General features: G+C 38.2%; 1 protein-coding gene across 1 annotated transcript in view; it reads left to right on the top strand.

Moving 5' to 3' along the window:
- Positions 1–22,974, top strand: part of SYNPR (synaptoporin) — a 187,354-nt gene that overhangs the window by 106,710 nt on the left and 57,670 nt on the right. Inside the window, exon 3 of the mRNA XM_008564018.1 lies at positions 11,182–11,380. Within this exon, the coding sequence (XP_008562240.1) occupies positions 11,182–11,380 (199 nt within the window). The remainder of the gene's footprint in view (positions 1–11,181; positions 11,381–22,974) is intronic.

Below are 22,974 nucleotides of genomic sequence, written 5' to 3'. Positions count from 1 at the left end.
CTTGTCCTTATGGCTCTTCCAGCCTCTGGATGTGGTCTCTCTGGGCCACCAGGGAGCTTCTTCCACACAAGAATTGCCAAGTACTGGAAAGTCCCCTGATCTAGGAGCAGGAAGCTCAAGTTGTGATTCTTTATGTGACTTGGATGAAGTACCTTCACCTCTCAGAGTCTTGGATTCCTCTTGTAGAAGAGGTGGGGCATCTCTTTCTACAATTCTTCAACTTGTGAGCAGCCTCAGCTTTCAGACAAATCGCTGTTCTAAGAATTTAATGAGATCCTTTCTCTTTCCTTCCTTCCTTCCTTCTTCATTTAGTAAATATTTATTGAGTATTTACTGTAAACCAGATATGACAAGGTGCTCAGTAATAAAGAGTTAGATAAATAGGATCCCTGCCTCCATGTTGCTTATGGTCTAGTGGGAGAGACAGGCAAAGCACAGGTTCACAAATAAACTGGAAATTTCAGACAGTGATAAGGCAATAAAAGTTATAAAATGGGATAACATGATAAAGAATAACGAGGGGTGGTAAAAACCCTTCAGATTAGGTGGTCAAGAAAGATCTCTCGGAGAACATAGCCTTTGAGCTGAGGTCTGAATGAAGAGATGAAGCTGGCCATAGACAATACGGGGGCTAGTTTAAAGACCCTGGGGGTTAGGAGGGGTTGTGTTGTAGGAAGAGAAAGAAGCAAGTGGGCATGACAATAGCAGACAAGTGGGCAGGATCCAAGTGATGTTAATCCTGTGGGCCATGCTGAAGGGCTTGGTATGGCCTTGAGTGCAAAGGGAAGCCATTGGAAGAGAGTTTTACACAGAGGAGTGACATGCTAACAGCCAGACAGGAAAACTAAGTTCAGTAGGGTACAGTCGAGCTAGGCATCTATAATTAACAGTAATTTACCGCATGTTATCAAATGGCTAGAAGAGAGATGATCGAATGCCCTCATCTCAAAGAAATGACTAAGTTTGATAATGATGAATATGCTAATTACCCTGAACTGATCATCACACATTGTGTACACGTATTAATAGTCAACTCTGTGCTCCATAAATTGTGTAATCAGTATGTTTCAATGAATTTTTTTTAAAAAAAGATTTCTGGTTGCTGTGCAGAAAACGAATTCTTACAACCATTTTCCAAATGCAACCCAAAAATCGTGTGATTAATTCCCTAGGAGACAGATGAATGAATTGTTTGATTAATTCCCTAGTCACTGGAAAAGCATTGGAAACATGGGTGATATTATGCTTCCTGACAATAAAGGGCACTTTTTCTATCCCAAGATGATAAATATGTTTAACAAACTGTTCCTAGTTAACCAAAATGAACAATGTTTCCTTGTGTCTTATAAAGTTTTTTCCAAAAAGGATTTGTGTGTTTATGGTGATACTAATAACTGAAGTATTGGCAATTTACAATTCAAAGCCTCTTGACAAGGCAATGCAATAGCTCTTCAGTGGCTTAAAAGAGATCGCATTTTGTTTTATATGGATAAGCAATTACGGTTTCATTATAATCTGGCATATACATTGAATTTCCTACCCAGTATGAATTCTGTTAAGATCCCTGTCCTGAGCATTCAATGAGACCAGTTATTACGGATAGAATGAAATGACAGCAAGCAACAAGAGAAAACGACCAAATAACTGTTTCATTGGTAGCTTTTTAACAGAGCCACACAGTCCTAGAATATGCCTGTTTCTAGGTCTTTAAAATCTAAAGCTAATGCTTTAGATTTAGAAGATTTAGAAGAGCTAATGCTTTTGAAAGCATTGGGATTTTTAAATCTACTTTAGTAATTAAACTTATACCATGAATTTTGAACTTTGGAAATGCTTTGTGGTTCATATATTAATAGTACCTGTAATTGCCAATTACATTCGAGCTCCATGATAAGTACAATGTATTCCATTATCTCATTTGAAACTCCAGAAAAAAAAAAAAAAAAAACTTTATGGGGATGGAGCTTTTTATTTCTGCCATTTTTCAGGTGAGAAAGCTGAGGCTCAGACAGGCATGAGATTTGTCCAAGGTCACACAGCTGATGATTGGGGAAGCTGCTTTACATTATCTTTCAATTATGAGGAAAATAAGTTCAAAGGTAGTGTTTCATTGGCACAAAATGGAGACAAATGAAAGGTATCCTAGGACTGGGAGAGTGTTGGAAATAACTCCCATTGACTGGACTAATACTTGAATGTTCTTTTCCGTGTTGCCCCAGGAATGAGAGTAGATGAGGCCAGTAATGGATAGGATGAAGGAATGTCACTGGTGTTACCATGTTGGAGAAAATGTGGGCCCATGAAATAGTCTGAATGAAAGCTTTAGAACCCAGCTGTTATTTCCATTTTCAGTACTAGATCACCAAAATCATCACGTTTAGTAAATGTGAACCTTTCAGGAGTTAGGAAGCCTATTGAGAATCTGATAAAGTTATCTAACATGAACCAGAAAAATCAATATTAATATGTAATATTCAAAACATCCACCAATGGGGAGCTATTTAGAAAATTATTATACAATCTTCACTATGTAACTATGCAGAACAGCCTGTACAATATGATAATTCATACATCCTGTGCATATATTATATGACTATTAAAAGGAATAAGGTAGATCTTTCTTAAAAAGTAAGCTACGTATTGGTCATCTTGTTAGGTAATAAACAGTAGGTTACACACCCTGTTCAATTTCAATTTTTTTAAGTCATTAATACTAGGAATGAAATGACTACATTATATCCTTCTCCTTTAAACATTTCTATATTGACTGAATTATTACAAATAGCATATTTCGACTGAATTAGTAAATCAAATCAATTTTACCTAAATTCTAAACAAAAGGTCAGCTCACTTCTGCTGCCCTCCCCCATGTCTGTTTTTGAATGCTGTAGATAGCTTCTAATCAAATCCTTTAAATTGTTTATTCATGAACTATTTCTATACTAACCAAATAAAATGGACAGATAAGCAATTGTCAGCTGGACCTTCAAGATGTTTTTAAAAATCCAACTCTGGGACTATTTTTGTTTCATAATTTACTTGGGTAGAGTACCACAGTTCAGGGAAGACAAACAAGAGAAGAAGAAAGGACTTTCCCTGAAATATACAGATAATGGCCTCATTATCTATTTTAATTTGACAATGTAGAGGCAGTCTGAGTTCTCTATTATTCAAATTCTATTTGTAGAAACCAAAATTAATAAATCATAGCTCAGTGAGCATGGCAATGCCTCTTTGCAAACCATCGTAAGTGTATTACAGAGTTTTCCTTCCGAAGTTCTACTCCAGGTCATGTCCTGGCCTCCACCAAACCATTCCTTTTTAATCACTTCGGAGCCTACATTTTCATCTTGAAATGTCTGTCTACAAAAATACAAACTTGTGTGTTGGGGGGGTGAAATTTGGAAAGACCCTTCTTAACAACACAATACACTCTCAGTAAATTAGATTAATATCTTTCTGGCTCATGGAGATGGGAGCTACATGTTGGGGGTAGGACTTATCTTCACATGCATGTGTACATTAATAGTGTAGAAAAGAGTGTTGTTCACAGTAACCTTGATTGCATTTTCCAATGTGTAGCTCAGTTCCCTATGTATGCTATTTATTATTACTCTCCTTAATATATATATAAGGAGAGTAATAATAAATATATATTTATTATATATATATATTATATATATTATTATATATAATAAATAATATTTATTATTTATTAATATGTTAATATATATATTAAGGAGAGTAATAATAAATAGCATATATATATATATATATATAAGTCCTTTAATGGTAAAGTAGAGAGGACAAAAAGTAATGGAACATTCCTCCTATGTAGACAATAAACTTTAAGACACTTAATACATAACCAAATCAGGGACAAATATCCTCATTGTTTTTAAGAGCAGAAGTACAGCATTTTGTCTTTCACTTGGTCTTTTTTTTTTTTCTTTTTAAAGAAATTTTTTTTAGCAAATGCATGCTGTTGTTGCAAGCCTTGGAGATGAAACTACTTTTTATTTAATCAAGATTAGGACAGAAATGTCTGGAAAAATTATCTTGGCTGTCTAAACAAGGCCATTTACCTGAAGATAAGAAAGCTGGAGGTCATCTCTTAGGTCTAGTAGATGTTGGTACAATCATCTCAAAGTCCTCTGACCTTCCTGGAACAAACAGCATCACTAGAATCCCAGAGGCTCTCCATGAAAGGTGTTTATGAATTGGCTTGTTTTATATTTCTGCTTGCTTTGATGTTGGATGGAGCCTAGTAATGACCCTTTTTCCCAAAAGAAAAAGGTATATGATCCTTGTCAACTTCCAATGAGTGAGTTCTGCATTCCAGATAAACTCTCTCCATTCTCCTTTGCAAGCTGAGAGCTTCAAACTTGTTTTAATGTTACGCAGACTGAGCCCAGCTGCTGGAGCCTTCTCTCAGTGCTTACGACGATGGGCATATTTCCCAGGCCTGTTCTCAGTCTGCACCTTGAACTCTTCTGCCTTTCCTACCCCCAAAGAGATACTAAACCTGAAGCTGTGTGAAGGCAGACTCTCTCCTATGAACACATAAAAATATGCTGGTGGCATAAAGGAAAACTTTGGGAGTCTGTAGAACCCATTCAAAATTACCCATAAGCCAGGGAAACAGTGGAACAGATGGTCACAGTCCCCATGCACACATTCCATGACCACTCTCCTGTTCAGAAATGATGGAAGTGTCATGTGAGAGAGTCAACTGCTAGCAGGCCATTAGAAAAGTCAGCAATGGTGTAAGAACTCAGCAAATATGTAATTGATAAAAACAATTAACACCACTACTTTTTTCACATGGGGAGTTAAGAGCAAGAAGTTTGGGCTCAGACAGACTTCATTCCAAGGCCCTTACTTCAATAAGTCTCTTTGCTCCTACAGTAAGGGAACAATAAGGTCATGATAACCGCTTCATCAAGTTTGAAGGTTTAAGTGAGACAATATGTAAAACCATCCGGTGTGGTGCCTGGCCCCATATGTGCCCAATAAATGTCAACCAATGATTGGCATCCAGTAGCAGTAGAACTGAAATCATCATTTTCATCCTAAATAGAATCACCAAATACCATGCTTTATGTACAGTAAGAAAACTAGAGGAAGTGACAGACAGCGGGGGCGGAGGTTGTCCTTTTCATCCTCCTAGATGATCTCCATTCCCTTTCCCAGTTCATTAAATCCATTTTGAATGAATGAAGAACATGAGCATAATGGAGAAGTCAGTGGTTTGCGAAACTTAGAAATGGAATTTGGATCATAAGTAAGACAATGTATCTTTTTTTATTTTTATTTATTTATTTATTTTTTGGTAGCTGACCAGGGCAGGGATTCGAACCCTTGACCTCAGTGCTATAACACCATAGTTTAATCGACTGAGCTAATCAGCCAGCCCATAAGTAAAACAACTTAGAGCTGCATATCGTAAAGCCTGGGTTCTAGGTTTTGCCTCTTCTCTGTGCCAACTGAGTGATCCTGGATAATTCTTTCAAAACTGAACTCCAACTTCCCTGTCTGTAAAATGAGGAGAGTTATTGGGGAGAAAAACAAATGAGATGTAGTGTGTAAAAGTGGCATATAAACTCTGTATTTTGTAGTGATTTATGCTGTGAATCGTATAAGTAGGTGTGTGTGTCTATAAATGCACACACTAACACTTAGTATGCATACACACACACATATGGCTAGCAAAAGAAAAGTCAGTTTAAAACCAAATGCCAGTATTTCATACTGGGAAGAAAAAGAAAAGAATGGAGCAAAAGGATTTAAGTCCCTTCAGCCAGTAAACAGGATTGAAATAGGGCCTATAGAAAATGACCAGGTAAAGAGAAAACGTGCTCAGCAGCACAATTTGCCAGTTGCCCTCTGATCTTCCCTCAGCCACTTTACTTCTAGCTATCAGAGATTCAGTGACAGCAGCTTGCTCCCCAGCTCCCTCAGTACTTCTCACATTTGCTCTTGGGCTGGATCACTGCCCTTGGGACATGTCGTCACTGTCTTGCACTGGCCACTCTCAAATGTATTGTTAGGAACTTTTGTCCTATTTTCTTCCATGCTTGGTGAAAGATACTATCAAAAATTTCAAAATTCTTATTACTAGATAACACTTAGTTGCTACCTAAAGATGATTCTGTGTTGTATTTTACTGAATACCTCACTTACTATAAAGAACCACTCTATGATGATCACAATTTTGGTAAATGACATAGTTGGGTTCAACTGCCCTATGCTAGGTTCTAAAACAAATGTTAGAATAACCCAGGACAAGTTTCGAAAACTAGGAAATTTTTCATGACTTGCTATTGGTCAGTCTATGGGGATTCAGCTCTATCATTTCGGGCTACTTTGTACAATGCCTAATTCACACACTTCCAGGCAGTAGCAGAACAAATGTTTGTTTCGAATCCTATCAGTCTACCATTAGATAAGATGGCATGGGAAAGCTGGTTTGGTCATTTTTGTACAAGCATTCAGCTGGAAATCTTACGATGTTGTAGCTTTTAAAGCAGAGAGGCAAAAATGTGTGATAGTAGTGTAGGCTTCTAATCTACTTGCCTTTGAGACTCATTCCTGCCATCCAGTAACCACATAACCTCAGACAAGCTCACTACCCACTCCAAGCCTCAGTTTCCTCATCTGTAAAATGGTGATAGTAATAGCTCCTACCTAAGAGACTTGTTATGAGTATTAAGTGAGATACGAGAAGGTAACGAACCTAGCACGATGCCTAGAGGTTGAAAAATGTTGGTGGTTGTTATTATAAACATTTTTCAATAAAGCAACACCAAGTTGTCATTCTCCAGTTCCCCGAAGGGATAGTAACATTTAATATTTTTCCAAGACTTACAAACACAACTGTGGGTGCTCAGCAGCTCCTTTAGTTTAACTGAAGCAGCAGTAAAATGTTTTAAAGGCTCTGTTTAAATGTTGGTAAGAAAAAATTTTTTTTTAAAGAAACTGCTCTATGATGGAGGCCTTTTGCTGGTAGACACAATGAAATAAAACTCAATTACCCCTTGATTGGGCCAGGTCAGCTGAGAAGGGAATTATACATTTGAAATCAATAAATTGGTTTCTGTACCTTTTGCAGCCTCAGCAATTGCTCCCTGACTAGTTCTCCACAAGATCAGAGGTGGCTGCATCTTCCAGATCCCTTCATCCGACCTGCTCTGTCTGTATAGTACACGGCGTTTTTTTCCTTGTGTAGGTTCTAAATGAATATTTACTTCCAAAGTTATTGCAGCTGCAGAACACAGGCTGACTATAAACTCTCCACTCCAAAATACAAAATATGTATGTATTTATACACATATAACTGTTGCTTAACAGAATCATTTTGTTTATATACATATATGTTTAGTAATGTATACTATCATATAGCATGCAAAATTCTTATTGATATGATTTATTACACTCAGACTATTTTGAGCTGCCATGCTCTTCCTTTATAAATTATTGCCCACCCCTTTCCAAGGATTAGCCACTAGTTTATAACCTTACTTCCTTTCCCTCTTTCTCCTGATTTCACCCCAGTGTGCTTGGTGGGCTAAGTACGAGCTATAGGTTATTGGTGTTAATAAGCATAGCAGATTTGGGGTGATTTTTTTTTTCGCATTATAAAGATAAGCACGATTAACAATTCATGTAAGTCACCGCAATAAGTTAGCAATGGAGAAAATGTTACTACTCAGCTGATTACATAGAAAAACAATTATTTTATTCTCTCCCTCCCCACTGCCCCCACTGCAGATGAATACTGCGGACCCAGCTTGTGCTTGTTAGCTGAGGGAACTGGCATGTTGGAGACATGCTGATCCTGGCATGCATCCTGCCCCTGGAAAGCAAGTGTGCATGTCTCCAAAAAGTTGTGACATGTGGCATGGTTTTGCTTTACATGTTGTTTATTCTAAGAAAATCTTTCTGATCTTTGTCTTCAGATAAAGGCCAAAATCTATAATGTGGCCCACAAGGCCCCTCAGTGAGGGCCCCTGGTTACTCTTCTATCTCATCCTGCGACACCATCCCCTCTCCTGCCATCACTCAGCTTCTCAAACCACATCTCATTCCGCCACGTGCTGTGCTCCTTGCCTGTTCTGGGGCTTGGTACATGCTCTTTCTTCCCATTTTCCAACAGCTTTATTGAGATATAATGCACATCCCATACAATTCGTCTATTTAAAATTACAATTCAATAGCTTTTAGTGTGTTTTTGGAGTTGTACATCCATCACCACAGTCAATTCCAGAACATTGTCATTATCCGAAAGAAAATCTTATCCACTTAGCCATCACTCCATTTCTCCCATCCCCCCAGACTTAGGCAAACACTAACCTGATTTTGTTTCATAATTTGCCTATTCTGAACATTTCATATAAATGGAATCACACAATGTGATTACTTAGCATAATGTTTTCAAGATTTATCTATGTTGTAGCTTGTATCAGTACTTTATTCTGTTGTATGGATATACCATACTTTATCAATTTATTAGTTGATAGACATGTGAGTTGCTTAATAATGCTGCTGTGAACATTCTTGTGCAAGTTTTTGTGTAGACAAATGTTATCATTCCTCTGGAGTATGTATCTGGGAGTGGAATTGCTTGATCATATGATAACTCTGTGACTATTTGAAGAACTGCTAGACTGTTTCTCAAAGTGGCTACATACCATTTTACATTCCCACCAGCAATGAATGAAAGTTCCAATTTCTCTACATCCTTGCCAACACTTGTTATTCCAATTTTGTAATCTTTTTGATGATAGCCATCCTAGTGGGTATGAAGTGGTATACTCACCGTGCTTTCTTTCTTAACTTTTGATCTGGATAATTTATACTCATTTTTAAAGCTGCAGATTAAAAATCACTTTGATAGGGAATCTTACCTTGACCACCCTACCCCCAGTCTAGCTTAGGATTTCTTTCAGAAAACCTATCTTTTCTCTCTGAACTTGAAGTTCAGTGTGGGCAGGGACCATCCCATCTCCTCTTTGTTCCCCACTCTATCTCTAGCATCTAATATTGTGTGAAATATAAAGTTGCTTATAATAAATGTGCTAAATAAATAACATATTAAGAATAATGAGAAAAGATGTACATTATCTGAAAAAATCACCTGTATATAATTGACATGATTACCTTTTAAATCTATTTCATTTTTCAGTATTCCCACCATCCAAACTATTGAGGAATATTTTAATATCACTGGAGAGGGTAGGAAAGGAGCTCTGCAATACACAATAACAAATGCTTCTGTTTTCCCGGATTTTGTTGAAGCTGTACACCTTTATGTTTGTTAAGAAAAAGGCTCTTTGTGAGGAATCTTAATATCCACAAGCAAAATCAAATGGAGTATGTAAATCGTTCTTTCTTAAGTCAAGCAGTAAATAAAAAATTGTACTTTTTGAGAAACAAGAAACTTAGGGGTACTGGATTTTCCTGCTTTCACTGTCAACTAAACCATACTCCTAGAGATTTTGATTCAGTAGGTCTGGGAAGGGGCCTGGGAATATACACGTTTAACAAGTTCCCTGGTAGTTCTAATGCCAGTGGTCCACTAGCTTCACTTTGAAAAAAAAGCTTTCATCTTAATTAATGTCCTCATTATTGAACATAAACAGGCTCATACAGAAGTTAAAAAATCAGGCTCTAAAGTCATCTGCAGATTTAAATCCCTGGCGTAACATTTACTAGCTATGTGGCTTAGGACACATTACTTATTCTTTCTAAGCCTCAGTTCCCCCATCTGTAAAGGGAAAGGGAGCAAAGAAGGGCCTACATTACAGGGCTTATTGTGGGAATTAAATGAAATAATGCTTACAAAACACAATATCTGGCACATAAGAAATGTTCTAATATGTTATCTTTATTATTATTTTACCATTGTTAGTAGCATCTAAATTGGAAGAAGAGACACATGATAAATCTGTTTTAAAGGGATCAAGTTTTGCCTAGACAGAAAAATACTTCCTAAGTGTAAGTTGGAATTTACCACATTCAACAATGGTTTTACAGTGCTGTTACTTTTATCAATAATTTTCCAAGTGGTACTTTATTAACATAAATAAGTCTCATTCATGTCTATTTTCCAGTGCCTTCCTAATAGTCATTTCTGAAGAATTATTTTGGCTCCTATATTAAATTACAGTTCATCACTTAGTCCTAGCTCACACCATGAGCTACCATTCTGGATATAATACATCTTCCTTAGGTGTCATTTACTGAGCAGAAAACATCGTCCAAATAACTAAGTTGTCTCCATCAAGTAAAATATTGAACCTGGGTGCTGTCCTGATGGGACTTACTCACTAAACCAGAAGTTCTAAAATTTCAATCAAATTAGGATCTAACAGTCATCTTACAGAATCAAGGATGTTCATTCATTTATCCAAGTACTATTTACTGAATGCCTAAAAAGCTTCAGGCAGTCAGGATACACAGAAAAAAAGAAAACCAAGATCCCCAGTGTTATGGAGATATGATATTCTCTGCTGAGGGTGCAGTGGAAACAACAACAACAACAAAAACACATAATCAAATACATTACCAAGACAGCTTTACGTGGTGATGAGTGCTATGAATGCCATGAAACGCAGAGATGTGATAGAAAATGTCTAAGGAAAGGAGCTACTTTCGATCAATGGTCAGGAAAAGGCTCCCTCAGGAGATGTTTGAACTGAAACCAAGGAGGCAGCCATAAGAAACGTCAGGGAGCACAGTGATTTATGAAAAGAGAACAGTCAATGACAAGACCTAAGAGAGGAGAGAGACTGTGCTTGGCATAACTGAGAAACAGAAAGCAGGCTGGAGACACCACCAGGAGCATAGGACATAAGGCCCTGTGGGCCATGTTAAAGAGAGAAAGCACTGGAGAATGTAAGCAGGGGCTGTCAGAGTCTACCTTATCATCATTTCAGGGTCCCTTTCCCCTTCCCTGTTGCCCTCTCTCTAGGGTGACTAGCTATTGTGATAACCAACTGAATAACGTTCAACCGCAATTTTATGTCCACATTTCTAGCTGTATCTCTGTGATTTCTTTAATGAATTTAATGAACAAAACTCCCAAATCAACCTCCCTTTGCTTTAGAAGATATGGACACGAGGCATCTAGTTTTCTCTCCATAGAATTTAAAGAGTGTCTCCTTCAATCTGGCGATTTAGGTTGCACCAGGTGACGTTCGAGGTGCCTACCTGCGAGGGGAAGGAACGGCAGAAGCTGGCACTGATCGGCGACTCCTCGTCTTCGGCAGAGTTCTTCGTCACTGTCGCTGTCTTCGCCTTCCTCTACTCTTTGGCCGCCACGGTCGTTTACATTTTCTTTCAAAACAAGTACCGGGAAAATAACCGGGGCCCACTCATTGTAAGTAGTTTTCTTTGCGAAATAATTTTTTCTCTGTGTTCTAATTTCTTTTACTAATAATGCTTGAAGGGCTTTGGAGTTACCTGAGCCTTCGGGACAGAGATTTGAAAGGAAATCGTCTTCTTTTTCATCTAAATCTCTCTAATCAATAACAAAAACATGATGTCTTTCAATGTCTGTGTCCCCCACATTGGAAAAGTATCATAAGACTTGCTAGAAACCCCTTTGAAACAAACGGTTGGAAATCTCATGAGATCAAGGAAAGAGTAGTAAGACTTGCTGTGAATTTGTTTATAATTCCAGCATTATGAAGTTAGTCAACCATTTTTCTCACTGGCTCTTTAGACAGTGTGACTTGTACTTATTTGAAATGTCTTATTCCCTTAGTATAGTATATGGCAGACTGGGCACAGAACTCTTTATTTGGAAGTAAGACTTGCTGTGAATTTGTTTATAATTCCAGCATTATGAAGTTAGTCAACCATTTTTCTCACTGGCTCTTTAGACAGTGTGACTTGTACTTATTTGAAATGTCTTATTCCCTTAGTATAGTATATGGCAGACTGGGCACAGAACTCTTTATTTGGAAGATGGAGTTCTCAGTCCCTCTCTCTCTCTCTCTCTCTCTCTCTCTCTCTCTCTCTCTCTCTCTCTCTCTCCACTACCAACCCCCCAACCCCACCCACTTTCTGTTGCCTTATACAATGGTCCAAGGACTCATACGGGTGAAATCAATATAGCCCAGCATACCCAAACACAGGCACATATACTCTAAGGAGGACATAAAAACTCTCAGAGGGGTATGTGGACATGGTTAATTTTAAGAAAATAAATTTTAAATTTCCCACCTTCACATGTACGTTTGCCTAAAATCTATCTTCCTGAGAATGCCCTGCATCTGAAAATATCTTGCTCTTTTCTTTCTTAATCATTTATGACCATTTTACAAAAGAAAAGCATCATTCTTTGCCACCCCAAATATTACTACACAGTGCATTTATAAAATACAAAACATTTGGGGCAAAAACAAAATAGATCACTTGAAATATTGGTGTTGGTATTGACAGAAGTGAGTGATTCTAATGTCTGGTGTAGTGTACTTTTTTGGATATAAGGAAGTTTCCAATTTTTTGCTTTCATTAAAATTAAAAGTCCTAATCTATTCATCAGTTGATAGATTATTAAAAATAATTTTTGATGACAGATTACTATGTAATCTGGAGTATATAACTCAGAAAGAAAGAAATTAATGACATTGCTGTAACAAAAGTCCATCCATTTCCATCTACTCATTTATACAAGCAAGCTTTCTCAGCATTTACATTTATAAAATGAAAAATAGAAATAAAGTTCATGCTGAATCATGCTCTATTCTAGAAATAATATTTGTCAAGAATGTGTGTGTGTATATATATACACACATATATATATAAACACCCTAATTGAAGAAAAACAGCCCATCTAATAAACATAAGTTTTCAACAAAATTTTAACTTATTAAATTTATAATATATTTTTGTTGTTTTGAACAATGGTGCATTAGTAACATTTGTAATGATTGCCTATCTGAAAAGAAATTTTCAATACTTAACACCTTAGGGTCATGAGTAATTAAAAAGCAATTTAAATTTCTGTGCATATTTTTGTTGCAAAGAAATATAATGCTTTTTAGAAAAAAAATTATATTGGGCTATAATTTGGTGAGAAAAATATAATGGAAATACAAGTTCAAAGAGAACAAAAGGAATATGTAGAATTTCCAACTGTTAAAGAAGAACTTGGTCATTAATTTGTTAATGGGTGATAGAGAATGTAAAATGACTATTCCACTGGATACATTTAAAAATTGATATGATAACTATATTTTTAAATATCAGTACTTACAATATGCCAGAAATGACATTCTTTGCAACTATTTAAACTTTTAATAAAAACAAAAGTAGACGCCAACTTTACACAGGTAGGAACATAGATTTTAAAAATTCTTTTAGGAGTGTGTAAATAAAATACATTTTACAGATTTGAAATATAATCTATATATTATAAAGACCTGAACATTAAGCAAATTTTGAAGGGTAACTGGGAGAAATCCCCATTTTTAGAACTTTGTGGTTAAGTCTGAAGGGACGAAAAAAAGTTCAGATTTGCAGCACTTAAATAAGTTAACTTGGAAAAAGAGGAGTAATAAAGCAGAACTTGGACCTTTCAGTAGATGCCTTTTTTTTTCTTTTCTTTTTTTTTTTCTATCTCAAATTGGAGCTAATAGTTTTAATAGTTTTAAATAAACTTTATCAGAGTCACTTGGGCTCATCCCTTCCGTGATAGGTACAAAAAGGAGATTGGCATGCATATACCATAAAATCAACACACACACATTCATTCCTGGATACATGTAGACACTGTCACAGAGTTCTAAAGTCTGAGGAAATATCCTAACTTCCAGACAAAAATGGTGACACAACTAGTGGGAAAAGATCTATTTTGTTATATAAAACCACATTCTACTCATGTAAAACCGTCTGGTAAAAGAGTGCTATTTTGTCTCTGTGTAAATAGTCTTTCCCATCAAGTGGGATATAATGAAATCTTGAATTGTGTAATACACTGGATAGGTTTTGTTTTATTACATCGTGGGGGGAGGGGCAACAGGAGAGATAATTCTGGTAATAAAAGAGGAAAGATTCTGTGATATTAAAAACTGATGTGCTCATTACTTAGTAGATGAAAGTAAATTTTAAAATGAACCTTAATCATAGGAGTCACAAAGGCAGATTGCATGTAGATCACTAAGATGACACTGTAGCTGCAAATAACAAACCTCATCAATTCAAATCCTACCATGATAAGGCCATGATTGGGGAAGCAAGAATGTGCTATTATACCATTTGTGAAGAGCAGGTTTAAGCAAATTCACAGTGTGTGCAAGATCTCAAGAGGGTGACTCATACTTTTAAAAACTTTCAAGTACTAGAAAAGCATTTGTTCAGATGTTAACAATAATTGTACTAGTTTAAAACCAATCCTATTTGGTGAGAAAGATGGTTACTGATCATTACTTGGGCAACTTTTTCTAGTTATCATCTATTCTTTTTTGCTGTTTTGTTTGTAACAACACACATTTTTTTAATTCAGTAATATGGGATTCTCCAAGTCAAACTTTTAGTCTGAAGCAACAACGTTACCATATTCTGCTGACATGAACAAATTCAAGCAGTTTGAAGAAGTCAGGTATACTTCTAAGCTAGCTCACATCCAAAATTAACAAATTCCTATCTCAATTTATAGTCATATAGGATGTGACTTTATACAACATGCACAAATAAGAGAATAAGATGCATGTGTAGAGAAGTGACAGGATAATAATGGCGATGATAACAATAGCAACAATAATATTAACTGATATTGACTGGGTTTCTACTATGAGTTGAGCTGATTTAATTATCACAAGGTGAGAAAAGGGAGGCTTGAAGAAGTTACCAATTCTCACTAGTAGGCAGAGGGCATAGAGCTTGAATCCAAATCCAGAACCCAAATTCATAATCACCACGCAAGAGTGTCCAAGATCCCGATAGACGATGTGCTATGGAAGTTAGAGGGATGGAGATGGGTAAGACAAACCGGTTTATACACCTGGACAGCTTCTATATTGTCTTACTTTGGAAACAGATAAACCAAACCCCATAAACCCTAGTCTTTTCTGCCCATTTGACTGTCATAGAGGGTTTTTTATTTGCCTCCAAAACCCATTTGAAGTTATGGAATTACTGCCATGAATCTATGATGCTAGAACAGCTGGAGAGTTCTGCCTGTACTACAGTTTATCTCTCTTGCACATAGAAAATGCCAGAGAGAGAGAGAGAGAAAATAAGCTCTAAAAATGGCCAGGATCAATGCATGTTATAAATCAGAGATTACCAGCATCGATTCCTATACATTTGCAAGCAGTTGTGAGCACTTTCAGACAGACTGGGGCCAAGCTTATCAATGGCTATGTTTTTAAGTATTTTTTCTACTGAAATATGTATGACAAGATTACCCACCTTTAAGTGAAAAATGAGAATCTGAATGTCTTTCGAAGTAACATTACTGCTAATGATGCTAAATGACACAATGGCAAGAAAATCAGACCAAAGGAATCAACCAGCTACTGTATGTCACCACAGTAAGTTCCTTCCTGTACAGATGAGTATATATCAGTTCTCAGAAAGCAGAAATGGCCACCTGAATGGTGCATGATTGTGGAATTGAAATGTCACATCTGGTTATATCATTTTGTCATGTTCCTTAGAGTATAGTTTTAAAGCCAATCTCCTGCCTAGATTTCTGGGAAACGATGTTCTGAGCTGTTTTCAGACCTTGTGTCAAATACTGAGGCTTTAGTGTTTTTTTCATATTAAAGTAAAGTAGGTTTTAAAAAGTAACTTATCTTACAAAGCTGACAAAATGCTCTAAGAATGAGTATATAATAAACACCATCCCACATTTCAGTAAATCCTTATTGCAAGAGGTTTGGCTTAAGGTAACTATTCTAGAAGTTAGGGAGAATATCGATATCCCCCTTAAGACTTTGTGGAAAAGAAAGGAGCTGTGTTACTCAAACTCTCCTTTTCCCAGCAGGGAGACCAGGTTGAGCAAAGGTGGCTTATGGTACTTGGGGTTCAACCTGTTACAAACATACAATAGCATCATGGCTTGCATTGGTTTTATGCTCAATGTATTACAAATATTTTCATATTTTCCCATGTAGCCTCAAAAAAATCCTGACAAAGAAGCATGACAATGAGAATTAGCCCCATTCTACATATTCAATTTAATTCCTCTTTATTGTGTACCAGGCATTGGAAAAATGAGTCTCTGGGAGATTAGAAACTGCTGGTGTCAGGGAAGAAGTTAATGGCAAAACAAGGATTCAAACCCAGTCCGGTGATCTTAAGGGCAGTAGCCGAACTACATAGTCCTGAATTTTAATCCCCTTGTATAGCCTATTATTTAACAGTTGGAAGCCCATTACTTCATCTGTAGAATGAAGCTACTAATAAAGCACTCATCACATGGGTACTGTAAGGAAAGGAAGAGATAATGCCTTCAAAGTGCTTTGCACAGGGAAAGGCATGCAGTAAGTGATAAATTAGTGGTGTCTAATAGTAACATTATTATTGTCATTAATTTTAATTATTCTGCCTGCTGCTAGGTAGTACCTTAGTCCCACAAGGGAGACTGCAGACACCTTCCTCTAATTCACTGCAGCCCCCACACTCTGCCTTCCTCCAGTCCCTGTACCCCACACACCTTCCTCTCTCTGAGTCTCTAAGGACAGAGATTGCTTGACCTAGGACTGCTTCTGATATCACAATTGCTAGGTTGAGCCAACCAATCACCCTTTCTTTTCCTTGAACCCCACACCATCAGATGACTGGAAGGTGGACTTTTAACCTCCCTCATACAAAATAACATTTCTCATTTTGAAGTACAGGCTGAGGCCATCACTAAGGAAGGAGAACAAGAGGCAGGTACAGAGCTGATGCTCAAAGAATCAAACACTTTCTTAAATAGCAGCTACACCTTTATGTGGGTATAATCAGAGATAGAAATCAGATTTTGCAGTCTCTGAGCTATTCAGAAATTGCTGAAAAATCTCTCTCTCCTCTCCCATCTTCTCTCCCCCTCTCGTCCCCTCTCTTTTCTTCTTTCTTTCACCATGTCAGTTCTACTTCACGTTGTAGGGGCCAAGGGAAGACATCCCCTTCAACCCCCTGCAGGTTCTCTGAAAATCACCTGATAAACACAGATTAATGTGAAGAAAAGGCACAACTAATTTTATTATTCCATAGTTTAATAGTATTATTTCATAGTTTAATATGTTATTATTTTATAGTTTAAGACGGGAGCCTTCAGAATGAAGGCCCCAAAATATAGGGAACGCCGTCCACTTTTATGCTTAGGTTCTATGACGCAGGCACAGCCGTGTAGAAATGGGATTGGACAAGAAACGTATGACCTAATGCTAATAGACGGAGTGGGAAAACCCAGCAAGGCCTGTCTGTTCAGATTCTACTTGGCCTCTGTGTGGAGCAATCATTCCTGCAGGGAATGGGGCAGGACACTTTCTGGAATGGAGTCTTATGACCTATCACCGGATAAGGTAGGCAGAGAATTTCCTTATGGCCAGCTCTAAGACAGAGAGACGGGGGAAGTTTAGAGTCTATCTGTGACCGCCTTGGGGAAGAGGGATTCTAGTGTCTATGGCTTGCCTCAAGGGAAGATGAGGCTGAGAGACAGGAGTCCAGGAGAAGGTCAAAGGAAAATTGCTTTTGAAGCTGCTTCTGAAGCCATCACCTTGGGGTGTTGCTTTCTGGGTCCTAACAATGTCTAAGTGTATACATTTTAATAGGTGAAAAGTATCTTCAACAGGCCAAGTAACATGTAAATATGGATGAATTAAAAGCATCCAGTCTGGTGAGGAAAATTACTAATTGTCATAACTCTCCTACAAATGGTCTGCTAGAAGTATGTCGATGGGCATTGGAAACCTAGAGAAGGAAGTGTAATTCCACCTAGGAGCGAGGTTACTCCCTCCCCAGGTTTCAGTGGTGGGACTTGCTTTAAAAACAACTCCCAAGCATCTGGAAGTTCATGACTAGGATGAATGGAAGACATTGTTTTTGAAGTTCTGCTCCAGGTACAATGTATTTGATGCTAAAAATAATAACATCATTGGAAGCCCTGAAAAGTATGTATCTTGTTAGTCATAGGCATGTCTATCAGAATCTGACACTGGCGTATGCGTGTGTGTGTGTGTGTGTGTGTGTGTGTGTGTGTTCCACCTTCACATTCTTTGAAACAAGAAGTGTTGACAATGCAGGTATAGACTTAACTTTAAACGAGTTCTTAATCTAAACTGCTATAAATGTTGCACTAACAAATACATTTTTATAGAATTGGCACCAGAGATGAAAGCACATAAATTAATCCATTTAAAATTTTCCCAGAACACCATCTACACATTTTATCAGTTTTACATTCTCAGCTCTTTTTCAGCTTTTTTATGATTAGTGAGTTCTTAATTACAATTTAAATGAAGGTTCATTCCCACAGTATTTGGTAATATGTTTCTCCGATTAGTTAGTTAAACAAAGAGATGAGTTGTAGTCGAAAAGCCTTAATAAAGGCAGTGAACTCCCTAAAGAATTAGTATGATTCTTGCAGAGACCACAGCTTTTCTCATTCCTTGCTGGAGTTCGTGCCTTCAGAGGGCTGGTAAAAAAAGCGTCCATCCCAACCCCATCCATTCTTGTCCAATTTCCTCTCATTACAGGGAACTCATCATTAAGTTAGAAAGTCAGGACCTAGCAGAAACTGGAGGAAAGCCCCAAATGTGTCTTTCCTGTGTGTTTCCTTTTTCACTTAAAAAATAAATAAAAAGTGAAATGTGTCTACCCCATGGCCCAGCAGTAAATTTTGCAGAGAACACATTCAAACCATAGCATTTCACCCCTGGCCCCCCAAAATTCATGAGCTGCCATTGTGATAGTTTTAAGAGGTGGGACCTTTAAGAGGTGGTTAGGCCATGAGGATTCCTCCCTCATGAACACAATTAGAGACTACACACAGCATTTGGCTGGCTTACCTTCTGGCTCCCGCCATGTGAGGACACAGCTTCCTCCCCTTCAGAGGATGTCAGAGGATGCAGCAACAGTGCACCAAGTTGGAAGCAGAGAGCAGCCCTCACCAGACAGGCAACCACAGGTTTGCTGATATCTAGTGGGCAGAGGCCAGATATGCTGCTAAATATCCTACAGAGCATAGGACGACCCCCACAGCAAAGCATTATCCAGCTGAAAATGTCAATAGTGCTGAGATTGGGAAACCCTGATTTACAATAATAACCATCAGCTATTGAGCACCTACTGTGTGCCAGGCACTGCATCAGGCACTGTTCACATATCCTCCCTTTAAATCCTTAAAAAAACCTTCTGAATTTGGTATTTTAATTCCCATTATCAAGATGCAAAAACTGGGACTGAGGATGTTTAAAAGCCTTGCTCCAGGTCACTTGCCCCAGACGCAAATTCAGGTCTATCTGAGTTCAGCTCAGAAGTTGCTTCACTTTTCTCTGAATAATTCCACTTATGGAGAACTCTCCACTTCTCACTATGTTCATTGCTCTTGGTTCATGATCCTCACTGCTAGCTCTTGGCTGCCTAGATGCCCTCTGTTCTCTTGTGTCCCTTCTCTTAGCTGCCCCCAACACACATACACACACACACACACACACACACACGCACCCCAACTGAGACGTCTCAGCTTTGTAGCCTATTTCTCCAAAACTCTACTTTCTGATCTAGCTGACATCCTAAAGAGGAAAATGTTGCCAACCTCAATTCCATGACTAGTTTTAAATATTACTCATCAAAGAACTCTTATGTTTTCTCAGAAGACTTCAAGGGCTTTTTTTTTTTTTTAAGAAAACTCATGAAATACAAAGCTAATTGTCTCCCCTCGTGCCCATAGTGTGAGGGCCAGATTCATACTGGGGGCATACCCCTTACCAAAAATTACATTTGTACCCTGTGAGCTAATTGTCTCCCCTCGTGCCCATAGTGTGAGGGCCAGATTCATACTGGGGGCATACCCCTTACCAAAAATTACATTTGTACCCTGTGTCCCCACCCAATTACCCCCAATCTCCCTCCGCTGCCCCCTCCCCCTCTCCCCCTACACCCTTTGTAGCCCTAGGAATGTTTCTTCCCTCCGTAAGACCACCACACTGCTACGGTCTTTCCTTCCTTCCTTCCTTTCTCTCTTAGCTCCCACATATGAGTGAGCACATGCACTGTTTATCCCTCTGTGCTTTTCTTATTTCACTCAACATAAGTTTCTCCAGGTTCATCCATGTTGTTGCAAATGGGAGCATTTCATTCTTTTATATGGCAGAGTAGTATTCCACAGTGTATATATACCACACTTTCCTTATCCAGTCATCCATTGATGGACATTTAGGTGGGTTTCATATCTTGGCTATTATAAACATACCTGCGATGAACATGGGAGTGCAGAAATCTCTTCAACATGATGATTTCCATTCCTCTGGGTATAAACTCAGCAGACGGATTGTTGGATCGTATAGAAGATCTATCAGTAGTTGTTTGACAAACCTCCATACTGTTTTCCGTAGCGATTGTACTAATTTACAATCCCACCAACAGTGCAGGAGTGTTCCCTTCTCTCCACACCCGCGTCAGCATTTGTTATTCACTGTCTTTTTGATTATAGCCAGCCTAACTGGTGTGAGGTGGTATCTCAATGTGGTTTTAATTTGCATTTCCCTGATGACTAGTGATGTTGAGCATTTTTTCATGTATCTGTTAGACATTTGTATGTCTTCCTTTGAAAAATGTCTATTCATCTCCTTTGCCCATTTTTTAATTGGGTCATTTGTTTTCTTACTGTAGAATTGCTTGAGTTCTGTGTATATTCTGGATATCAATCCCTTGTCAGATGCATAGTTAGCAAAACTTTTCTCCCACTCTATAGGTTGTCTTTTCACTCTGTTGATTGTTTCCTTTGCTGTGCAGAAACTTTTTAGTTTGATATAGCCCCGTTTGTTTATTTTTTCTATTGCTGCTTGAGCTTTCGGGCTCATGTTCATAAAGCCTGTGCCCAGACCTAATTGCTGAAGTATTTCACCCATATTTTCCCTTACTAATTTTACAGTCTCAAGTCTTATACTCAAGTCTTTAATTCATTTTGAGTTGATTTTAGTGTATGGTGAGAGATGCTTAGCTAGTTTCATTCTTCTGCATATGGATATCCAGTTTTCCCAGCACCACTTGTTGAAGAGACAGTCTTTTCCCATTGTAGATTTTTGTTGCCTTTGTCCAATATCAGATGGCTATAAGCCTGGGGGGTGATTTCTGTGTTCTCAATTCTGCTCCACTGGTCTGGTGTCTATTTTTATATCAGTACCATGCCGTTTTGGTTACAATAGCTTTGTAGTATAATTAGAAGTCAGGTAGTGTTATGTGGCGCAGTCCACGCCATGGCAGAATCCTAAAGGAGTCAGCTTGGGCTGCCCTCTCCAAGTTGGCAGGGCCGCTGGAGGGAGAGCTGTTGGCAAGGCCGCAGCTACGAGCACTTGCTACAACCCTAAGGATCTCTGCCTTGGCATAGTGGTACTGTTTTACTTTCTCTCTTTTGATATTTTGGTTAGTGTGGCAGTTCTCTGAATTCCCAAAGATTATAAAAATAACAAATAATTATGCGGTCATTGAACTAAACATTCCCACAGAGGATCCAAGTGAATTGGACAATTCAAAATTATCCCCTTATGATAAATTGACCACACCAACATATGTTCCAAAGGCACCGCTCATGACTAAATATGAGCTGCAGCCTAATGTAAGTTGGCAAACATCATATACTGGAGATTATATTAATGGCAAGAGAATGGTTGGCATTAATGAGAAATTATATGATTTGGACAAATTAAGTATATGGGAACGAAACTGTAGAACCCCCTTTACTTGGTGGTGTCCAGTTTTAAATAAATCATTAAGAATCAGGTGTTGGGATATAAATATATGCTGTAAAATTATTACCTACAAAATTAGGTCTTAGAAAATAAGAGGTAAATGTAACTAGTTTTGTGAGGGATGGTGCTGTGCACAATGACACTTTGACATTCAGATCAAGATTACAGGGCCGGGGCCAGCCCGGTGGCGCACTGGATAGTGCGCCGCTTGGGAGGCGCGGCGGCGCTCCCGCCCGAGGGTTCGGATCCCACATACAGACCGGTTCCCGCTCACTGGCTGAGCGAGGCGCGGGAGCAATGCCGAGGGTTGCGATCCCGCTGCCGGTCCCCGGTCCGGTACGGGGGCAGCACTAAGGGTTGCGATCCGTTGCCGGACACGGAAAAAGACAAAAAAAAAAAAGATTACAGGGCCACAGCAAATGCATAACTTTAAAATGTGCATGATAATGCTGCTCAAAATGTGCATGATAATGCTGCTCAAAATGTGCATGATAATGCTGCTCAAAATGTGCATGATAATGCTGCTCAAAATGTGCATGATAATGCTGCTCAAAATGTGCATGATAATGCTGCTCAAAATGTGCATGATAATGCTGCTCAAAATGTGCATGATAATGCTGCTCAAAATGTGCATGATAATGCTGCTCAAAATGTGCATGATAATGCTGCTCAAAATGTGCATGATAATGCTGCTCAAAATGTGCATGATAATGCTGCTCAAAATGTGCATGATAATGCTGCTCAAATATCCGCTGTTCTTTTTACATTTGGCTCCCACCCTGTTAACAGGGTGGATCTTAACCACAGTTTGCTACAGAGAAAGGTCACAAGATAACTTCAAGACAATGAAGGGATGGTTTGAATCTGATAAAACCGGATTCCAGGAAATAGAAGCACGAGTTGATCATCTAAGACGTGCTGACCTCTAAAAAAGTTTCCTCCCTGCTTTATGGACCATTGATTTAAGCTTGCTGATACAATAAAAATAGTTCCCCCCCAAAAAAAACCCTGCAGAGAAAAATCTAAATAAAAGGCATTGTCTCATGCTCTACTGGGCTCCAGC

The sequence above is a fragment of the Galeopterus variegatus genome, unplaced genomic scaffold (assembly GCF_000696425.1).
Source record: "Galeopterus variegatus unplaced genomic scaffold, G_variegatus-3.0.2 Scaffold179, whole genome shotgun sequence".
Classification (NCBI taxonomy): domain Eukaryota; kingdom Metazoa; phylum Chordata; class Mammalia; order Dermoptera; family Cynocephalidae; genus Galeopterus; species Galeopterus variegatus.
The sequence above is the reverse complement of the archived record's forward strand: the minus strand, read 5'-3'. Positions and strand labels throughout refer to the sequence as shown.